The 9346-nt window shown below is 57.2% G+C and overlaps 2 protein-coding genes across 13 annotated transcripts in view; one reads left to right on the forward strand and one right to left on the reverse strand.

The window, feature by feature from the left end:
• Nfix (nuclear factor I X) overlaps positions 1-4730 on the forward strand; it is a 97094-nt gene extending 92364 nt beyond the window's left edge. For 11 of the 12 annotated variants that reach the window (XM_063278304.1, XM_063278302.1, XM_063278307.1 and 8 more), the window contains one exon: positions 812-4730. In XM_063278304.1, coding sequence (XP_063134374.1) covers positions 812-826 — 15 coding nt within the window. In that variant the 3' untranslated portion in view covers positions 827-4730. The remainder of the gene's footprint in view (positions 1-811) is intronic. The other variant, NM_030866.1, reaches the window with a different exon arrangement.
• On the reverse strand, positions 4731-7598 carry Lyl1 (LYL1, basic helix-loop-helix family member). The gene is made up of 4 exons (NM_001007677.1): positions 7405-7598; positions 6435-6790; positions 6251-6342; positions 4731-5547 (listed from the first exon to the last, which is right to left on the reverse strand). The coding sequence occupies exons 2-4, from the start codon at positions 6764-6766 to the stop codon at positions 5135-5137; spliced, it is 837 nt and encodes a 278-aa protein (NP_001007678.1). The 5' UTR covers positions 6767-6790; positions 7405-7598; the 3' UTR covers positions 4731-5134.
• Positions 7599-9346: the final 1748 nt, after the last annotated feature.

Raw genomic sequence — 9346 nt, forward strand, 5'->3', positions numbered from 1 at the left:
GAGAAGAGCGCTTCACTCCCTCTTGGGCAGGAAACCAGAGTCGAGCCTTTGATGGAGGGCGTTGCCAAGCAGCCAGCCCCAGGGGTCCACCCTGTGTATACTGTGTGTTCACTGCCAGCAGGGCCCTATATACGGGAAGGCAGCGCCCCCTGCTGGCTTCCCTAGGGAAGCAATATCCTCCGCAGGGTGCTTCAGGCTCCTTTCCCAGTCTGGTGCCCTAAAGGCCCAAGAACGGTCAGGGTGGGTGGGCTCTGGCCCCCTCCCCCAGGCCTGGCCCTAGTAGGAACTGAAGCCATGTGGTTCCCTGCCCCCAGTCTTTCAACCTGAGGGACAGGACGTTGGCTGTAATGTACAGACATGAATTTCTGCTTTTAATCCAAAGGAACAGAAAGAAAACTCAGCAAGAACTCGAGCTGGGCCACCCCCACCCTACTCCCCCAACCCCCGTGGGTACAAAAGGCCCAGTCTGGCATCCTCCCCACCTTCCAGGTCCCACACAAAAACCTAAACAATTGCAAACATGGCCAGATCCCAGGTCTGTGCCAGTGCCAGCCATGGGGGTCCCACCCGCTGGGCACCGTGCCCACGGGAAGGCCAGCTGGACTCTTGCACTGGGGTCTGGGGGGGATTCCCTCAGAGGGTGGAGAGAATGATTTGGCTTCCTCCATTGGGGTCTTATGCTCAGCACCCTGGCCCTCCTCCTGAGCTCACTGTAGAGGTTGGGGATCATAGAGCCAGGGGGGAGTGAAATGGGAGTTGGGACCTGCCCAGCTGTTCTCACGGTCGCTTTTTTTTCCTGGTCCCATTACAGTCCTGGTTCCTCTGATTAAGATCAACAAAGAAACAACAAAATTTTAAAAAAAAGAAAAAGAGGTTCCTCAGAAAGGGGGGAGAAGAAAATTTGAGACACGGAAATATCCCCCAGCCCAGCCCCACCGAAAAGCAAAACTTAGACGTCGTCAGCCACTCAGCCCTTCCCTCCTCCAGCCCGGGTACCCCTGCGTTCCAAAGCCGCCCAGTTCTGGGAGCCCTCGGAAGGGGTCTCAGCGGAGCTGTACACCAGCAGCCAAGCAGAAAGAAGCATGCTATTCGGACTCTGCTAAGCAGAGGACAAACAGAAAGAAAGGATGCAACAAGACTGCCTTCCTCCTACCCAGTCCGGCCTTCCCAGGAAGAAGCAGCCAGCTCGCTGGCCGGCCACCCCGGCAGTTCCTGGGGACCCCACCCTCCGCTGGACCTAAGCTTCCCTAGGAGCCCAGAGGAACAGCTCGTAAAGATAGTAGACATTCGAGCTCCCCTCCGGACTTCTCCTCCCTCTCCCTCTCGCCCTTCCTGGGAGCCTCTGCTCAGGCTTCTGGCCCCAGCAGCTCTGGATCAGGCGAGGGCGTTCCCGGGGTGGGTAAGGGATGCTCCTTAGAGCTAGCTGAATTCAGCCTGAGTCCAGAATGGAGGGTGTTCTGCCACCCCATTTTGAACCGCCCGGGCTGGACCCCCTCTGTACAGCACACAGGAAAGTCAGAATGCTCTGGACTGGACGCCCAGCCCGGCGCAGGCACCCTCTTCCACGCCCGCGGGCCGCAAGGGCTGCTGCCCTCTGCCACGCCCCTGGTGAAGGGAGTCGGCCCCAAGTCGCCCCGCACCCCAGCCCTGCATGCAGGTGCCCTCGCTCCGCCCCTCTGCCCTGCCCCTGCCCTTGCCGCACACAGCCCTCCAGGGGCCGGCTGAGAGTGGAGCAGAAAGGGCCCCGGAGCTGAGCGAGGAGGACAAGGCAGCCTCCACCTGCGCTAGGTAGGCGTCCTGCTCTCGAGACTTTGAGTTCCTGTGGAGGGTGGGGGGTGTCATCCTTTTAAAAGAGTGTTCTGGAGCTTTCTGGTCCCCTTCTCTTCCCACCACACCCCGTGGCCACTTCTCCCTAGATTTTAGCTGTAATGTCTTTCCTCTTTATTTAGGGGTGGGGCAGTCATTGTTTGGGTCTTTCGCTGTTGCAGTTGGGAACTTCTCCTCTGTTTGAGCAACTTGGGAACAATTTCGTAACACACCACAGGAAGCAGCTCTCCTCCCAGCCCCCTGCCCCCGTAAGGGATGGTGGAGGCTTGTCCAGAGGGTCTTGAGAAGCCCCCTGGGAGGGAGGGGAACGCGAGCACGCCAGCGCCCCTGCAGGGTGACTGGGCCCCTCTGGCTTGTCTTTCTGTGCCTTAGTCCTCCTTCCCTGCATCTCCCCTCCCAGACCCGTTCTCAAGGCCTTGCGCCTCTCTCCGGTATGAAAACACAAAGCACAGGTCAGGATCCTCCGAAAGTCAGTCCAACATTGCACCACGTGGGGTGGGTTGTGGGCTTTATTTATTGAGAATCTAGTTGGTGAGGCTGCGGCCCTGAGCAGGCGAATGGCCGCTAGCAGGGAGCTCGGGGCTGCGAGGCGGCTGTCCGGGCTCTCTGTGTGGAAGTTGAGCGAAGCCCTCCCCTGCGGCGTCGAGGGCCAGGCCGGGGTGGAGATCCCACGGGGAAGCCTCCCTGTGCGAGGGGAGGGAGCCCCAGGGTGGGGGGGCCGGGCGGGCCGGGCGTGACGCGCGGTCAAAGTGCAATGATTTTTCAGTTCGGTTGGCTAAACAGGGTCAGAGCTAAGAGCTAGCGAAAGAGGGTCCCTGCCCGGCCGCGTGCGCCTCTTCGGTCCGTCGAGGACAGTGGGGCAGTGGGCGCTGTGGGATTACGGGGGCGAGGTCAGAAGCTGCAGGCCAGCTGGGCCGGGGCCCAAGGTGCCCGGCGAGGTACCCTCGGGAGGACTGAGGTGGGGGTGGCGCTCCTTTCCCAAGTGGTGGTGTGAGGGGCAGGCAGGGACGATGAGGGCGACAGATGTGGGGACGTGTTTAGGAGAGGAAACAACCCACAAAAAAAATATAGGGGAAATTAACCTTTTTTTGTTTTGTTTTGTTTTCATTGAACCAAGTGCAATGCATCAGAGAGTTTTTCCTATCTTTGTATGTTAAGAGATTAAGAAAAATTTCTATTTTTGTTGTAATGTCCTCGCGGCTCTGGGGACGCTAAAAGAACTGGGCCTGCTCTGCCCTTAGCGGGGATGAAAGCTGAGTGTTTTCCTTTTTCCTTTTTTTTTTTTTTTTTTACTTTTTGATAGTTTTCTGGTTTTTTTTTTTTTTTGTTTGTTTGTTTGTTGGTTTGGTTGGTTGGGTTTTTGCCGTTTTCCTGCGTTGACGAGGATAATCTGGGGTTTTCATTTGTTTCGTCGTTCGGTTTCGGTGGGAGGGCTGAAGAAAACGTTCACAGTTTATATTTTAAAAACACCTCGACATTTAAAAAAACCAACACAAGATCAAAAGGAAAAGGACGAGAGAAAATTATTTTTAAGATAATTAAACATAAAAACCCTGGTGCTTATTACATTATAAAGTACGTTTTTAAAAAAAACCCACAAACTATTATACATACGTTTATGAATCAATTAAATACTCTGCACTTGTTAGGAACACGCATATCCCTTCTTTGTTGAGTTTAACGGAACGGGACAGCGGCGTGCGCCCCGCGGCTGGGCTGCTCTGGCCGCGGGTCTCCCCAGGCGCCCCCTCCCCCTTCCTCGCCCCCTCCCCCTCCGGGCACTGGGGCGCGGCGGGGGTCCCCGGCCCCCTCCCCAGCAGAGGTCAATGCCAACGAACAAACGTCCCTTTTCCCTCCCTCCCCACTCCGAGCGCCCTTCTTTGAGCCAGACGCCAACTTGACCCTCACCAGCATTAATCAGGAGCGCGCTCAGCAAGTTGGTAGTTTCCTCCCCGACCCCTTCCCGCGTAACACCACTCTTCCCCCTCCCTCCGGGAGGTTCGATGCTCCAGGACAGGTCCAGCCATGCTGACAGGTCGATTTGCCCAGGCCCGCGCCCGCACGCACGCACGCACACAGCCCGGCACACATCCCCACCCTACCCTGCAACCAGCCCTGTCGACTGCCTTACACACCCGCCCCCGCGCTGGCCGGCCGACCTAGTGCCTTGTTCTCACCCCCGTGCTGGCGGAGCGGACGCCGCGCTCTGGGTCCCAGAGGGGCCGGGTGGCTCAGACGACCCACCGTTTCCCCACCCCGACCGTGCTGAACGGACCCCCCCACGAGAGAAAAATAAAGGAGCAATAAAGTTATGAGAACTTTGTCCCCCAATCGAGAGCCCTAGGGGCACCCTAGCCCCACCTCTGCTCCCCTCACCCCATCCACCCTCGGGGCGTCCCCCCCCCTGCGCAAGCCAGCTGGGGCCAGCCCCCGCTTTGGCCCCTCTTGGGAGATCCGTGCGCCCCACCAGCACCAGCATCGCGGACCGCAAAGGCCGCCCGTCCCGTCAAACAAGTTTCTTCTTAGGCTAAGAAACGCAGTATATACGAGTATCTCTATATATATAGTACTAATGGATTTGGTGTGCTTCCCCTTAGCGTCCCTTCCCTCTGCTCCTCTTTCAGCCTGGTCTCCCTTCTCTGCCCTCCAACCCCCTCCCCCGTCTCTGCACTGAGATACATAAGAAACAAGGGTAGTTTACTGTCTGTTTTGTTTTCTGGGTTTTCAGTGTCCTAGCGGAATGCAAGTAGGCAGCCAGCCCGTCTGTCCCCTCTCCGCCCGCCCCGCCCCACCCCACCCCCGTCACTGCGCTTCTGTTATACCATCTTTGCCTGACTCTTCGGCTTCTCCATTGAATGGCTAATGTGTATGTGAAATAAAGAAATAAAGAAAAACAAATGCAAGAGTGTCTGCGTCTTTCTTGCCGCGGTTAACAGGATCATGGATCAAGCACAACCAGTTGGGCTTCACGGGGTAGGTCCTGCACACACTTGGTAGGGTCTTCTCGCCTCCAGCAGGGGGCGCGGGTGAGGAGTGCGAAGGCTTCCAGACCCTTCCCTACCTCCCTCAGGACTTCTGGGATCCCATGGCTACTTGGCCTTGTTGATTCTCTGGTCTCGGCCCTGGCAAGAGGACACTGGCAAAGCCACTGCAAGTAGGCTGTGGGAAATTTTTCTTAAAAGTCTGGGGGGCCCCTGGCATCGCCCAGTCACCCTCCCAAAGCTACAGAAAGTTTCCTCATCTGGGCGATCTGAGACCCTTTTACAAGGAGTTCACTGAGCAGCAGCTGAGGCGCCGCTGCCTTGGGTCACCGCACCTCAGGACTCAGGGCCGTCTGCTCCATCTTGATGGGTCGCACTGACCCATTTGGGTCGCCATCGCAGTCCCCTGGAAGCACGGGCTGCGAGCGGGCAGCCTCTACTCTGTGTCCGGCCCCGCAGCGTGCGTTGCCCTCCACGCCCCGGTGCGCAGGTGGCTTGCGGGACCCGGGCGCGCTGGGGCCGGAGGCCAACACAGCCGCTTGGTCTCGCAGCAGCCGCACCAGGAAGCCGATGTACTTCATGGCCAGGCGCAGCACCTCGTTCTTGCTCAGCTTCCGGTCGGGCGGGTGGGTGGGCAGCAGCTTCCTGAGCTCCGCGAAGGCGCCGTTAACGTGCTGCTGCCGCCAGCGCTCGCGGCTGTTGGTGAACACTCGCCGAGCCACCTTCTGGGGTTGGTGCCCTGAGGACCCAAGGGATAGCGTCAGCATAGAGAACAGAGGGCGCTCATTGCTGTCCTCACTGAACACTACCAGCGCCCATTGGGATTTGAGCCTAGACTGTGGGCTGTGTAGACATCAGGATTGCTGAGCCTGATTATGCCTTGATGACAATGACACGATCCCTTAAGAAGTCTTCATTCTGAGCAAGTGTATTCCTGGGTTCTCAATGGTCCTGTTCTTGCCTGCTGTGGGCCTGTGGGTAACTGGTGGCCTATCTGATGGCTGTGGTTGTGTGGGATCATGCCATGTGGTTGTGGCTGTTGTGTGTGTGTGGCTGGGGTTCTGAGGTTGACTGTGGTCTCTAAACTCTGTGTGATCCTAATCCAAGGTTGTCTCTCATGACTGTTTTCAGGGGTTGGGAGTGTCTATCATCTTGTGGCTGCATATCCTATGGTGGCCATGTCTCTGGCTGTAATGCCTGACTTGTCAGGGACTCGTATAGCCCAGGCTGGCCTCTGAACTGGTTCTCCGGCCTCAGTCTGGATTACAAGGGTAAACCCCCAAGCTAGGCTCAGTACTGTGGTGAACTAGGCTCATGAACTATCACTTGTGTTGGGGGTATGTGTGTGCACCTTGAAAAATACCTCTCCCTGTGGCAGAGTACAGGCCAATCAGACATGAGCTGCAGGCACCCCACAAGTACACACACAGACATACACTCACCGTCAACCAAGTCCAGCTCTCCATGGCTTGGTCTGCGCTTCAGTCGGCTGTTAGGGAAGATGCTGAAGGGTCCTGCTGGCCCAATGTAGACACTGTAAGGGGTTGTGGGTCATGAGCACCTTGTAGGCAAAGACCCTTGACCCCCAAACCTAAGTACTGCCCATAGTCCTAGCAGTCCACTGACCTGTTGAGGAAGGGGTGAGGGTGGTAGTGCAGGGCCAAGGTGGGTGGAGCTGTACCCAAGGCAGCCAGCTGCAGCAAGGAAGGCCGAAAGGCACTGAGCTCTGTGGTGGGCATGGCTGCCCCTGTGGGCCTGGTGTGGCCCAGGTTTATCACTGGCACACCTGGAGGCAACCAGGGGTTGCACGTGTTTCTGTGGTCCACCTCCTCTGCAGGAAGGGGTCCAGGTGAAGCTGGCTTAGAGGGAGGAGCAGGTGCTGGGCTGGAGGTGCACACCATCTCTGTCTTCTCAGTCATGGCGGAACCCACCTCTGCCTGGGCCTGGGGTGGGCACATGGACTCCAAGGATAGAATGCTAACCTGTGGAAGGAAGGCCAAAGGTCATCTTTTCCCCCCACCTGTTTAACCTGAGCTTTTCAACAGAAGAGTACCTTGTAGAGAGAAGGGGATCGGGGGTTCAATAATCAAAGGTAGAAAAGTGGACCTAGAAAGTGCTAGGACATGAAAGGAAGGCCTCCTCCACATGAGGGGGTACGGGGTGTCTACCAGGTGCTAGGCAACGCTGACCCTGTGAGTTGTTTTTAATGGGGATCTTTCCCAGTCTCTGAGCTAGTTCCCATCTTTCAGAATCTCTCCTACCTGCAACTGGAAATAAGATCAGGGTCCCCTGACTAATCTAAGACCCCCTGAGGCCCCAAGATTCACCCTATGCCAACTCTCCGTGGCTGTTTCAGGGGCCTCTACCCTTGCTGAATGTTCCTCTTACTGGCAACCCCATCAGCACCCCACTTATTAACACATTTACTGGGCTCTAGGGCCTAGAGTATTCTCTCAGTCTCTGCCCTATTTACCTTAACCGGAGAAGCTCCTCTGCCCTCTCTTAGTGGGTCCCAGCTCTAATAAATGAATAAACGTACTAACAAACACTGAATACAGGCACAGACACTCCCTAACGTTCAAAGCGTCCTTCTTACCCTGTAGCAGTTCCCACAGCTTGGAGGTACTGGCTGTGTGGTCAGGTGTGTCAATCCAGGTCAGGAGGCAGTTTCCACTGTCCAATTCGGCCAGTGTGCCCCAGGTGGTCCCGTTGGGCCTCAGAGCTGGGCTGCGCCACCTCCCGGGCTCAGGAGGCCTGAGTAGCCTCGGAGGCGTCAGGCGTCGTGGTGGATACCTCCAAGAGAAAGTGAGCTGCTCCTGGACCGACCCGCCCTTTCCCCGCCCCCGACAGCTTGGCTTCCTCCCTCTTACCCCCTGGCGCAGAGGACAGAGGATGCTGGGCCTGTGCAGATAAGGGTCTGGCTGCCTGGCCGCAGCTGATAAGAAGCGGTGCTGACCCGGGAGGAAACCAGCGGGCAGGGATCACGGAGCGCGCACCTCCTGGTCCACCTCGGCCAGTCACCCTTGCTGCTCCCCCAGGCACTGGAAGACCCCAGCCCTCAAGAGCCCAGCGCCAAAAGGCATGCAAAGGGGGAAGGAGACAAGGCAGCCTCTGGTGTCCTCTGAGGTTGGTCTGGCTTTGAACCCCACCCCCATGCTGATGGGGTGGAAGGGGCCCCTTTCCGGTCCTCTGAGGCCGCATGACCCATGGGCCTCAGCCTAGTTCCTCTTTTTACAGATCCCCCTGTGGGCTGTACCCCTCCCCTACACACACACACACACACACACACACACACACACCCAGGAATAGGGCTCCGGAAGGAGACAATTCTGGTAATGTGGCCTTGTGTCCTGACACCTTGGTGCAGGTGCTCTGAACCTGCAGCACTTCTTTCCAGGCCCAGGAGGCTGAAATGCGTGTCAGAGCCCTCTAAGTTTCCCAGAAGCTGCTCCAAAGCTCCCCAAGAGGTGGTATCCCTCACTGGCAGGTATTCTGGAGTGAGCTTCTGAATTCTGGAAACCTAGGGACTGGAGAGGTGGCTCAGTGGTTAAGAGCACTTGCCCTTACAAAGGACTCGGGTTTTGTTACAAGTATCCACACGTGGCTCACAAAACTAGCCCCAGTACTAACTCTGAGGGCACCAGACAAGCACATGGTACAAGTGCATGCAGGGAAAAGTCATACAAAACAAAACAAAACAAAACAACCCAAACCCTTAAATGTTGCAGAAATGCTGGAACCCCGGCTGAAAGCTCCCAAAGGGGCCAGGCATGTTGGTAGAGGCCTTTGATCCCAGCCAGCAGTTGAGGCAGGTGGATCTCCAGTTCAAGGCTAACCTGGTCTATAGTGAGTTCTACTGGTCAGGGCTATGTAGAGACTCTGCTCCAAAGGGTGGAGGGGGCGGCGCTTCCAAGAGGAGCTAAACCCCAAGCACTACGGGAGGACTGTTCCCTGTATCTGACTAATTGTTGGCACACCCAGAGTGGCTCGGTGGCCATGCAGACTCAGCAAAGTGCTGAAGCTGAAGCCCCAGTTACCCACCCTACTGACTCCTTAGGCAGAGCTTGCTACAGCGGGCTTCCCTTTCTGGCTGGGGGTGAAGGGTGCATGTGCCAGGAGTCTGCCCCAGGACTCTCCCCTTAACGTTATTAATCCTATACTCTGGGAGGGGGGGAGCATCTCCTCACTGGGTGTCCCAGCGGCCGCCTGCCTGTATTCTCAGCGAGCGTACTCCTACTGTGGAGCAGGCAGGACAGGAAGCACCTGGTCTGGAGCGGATGCACAGAATGCCTGGTTCCGGTGTGGCTTCCGCCACCACACCAACTGCAGACAGCTGAGCCCAAGAAATCAGGCGGTAGGATGGAGACTGCAGGGGACTTGCGGGTGCTGGGGAGGCAGGGGAAATGCCTGGAGAGTTGGAAGAGGGGAGGTAGCCTGTTTGCAGCTGCCGCCCTGTGGCCACCTGACGAACTGCTCTCCTGAGCTGCCAGATCGGTTTCCAGGTCAGACAGACATAAAGACAGGCAGACAACCCCCAC

This window comes from Rattus norvegicus, chromosome 19 (genome assembly GCF_036323735.1).
Source record: "Rattus norvegicus strain BN/NHsdMcwi chromosome 19, GRCr8, whole genome shotgun sequence".
NCBI lineage: Eukaryota > Metazoa > Chordata > Mammalia > Rodentia > Muridae > Rattus > Rattus norvegicus.

Coding starts and splice junctions, on each gene's coding strand:
- Lyl1 (NM_001007677.1), bottom strand. CDS start 6,766: ATGTGCCCACCCCAGGCCCAGGCAGAGGTGGGTTCCGCCATGACTGAG. Junction 6,343..6,434: donor CCTCACCCCTTCCTCAACAG/GTCAGTGGACTG, acceptor AACCCCTTACAG/TGTCTACATTGGGCCAGCAG. Junction 5,548..6,250: donor AGAGCTGGACTTGGTTGACG/GTGAGTGTATGT, acceptor TTGGGTCCTCAG/GGCACCAACCCCAGAAGGTG.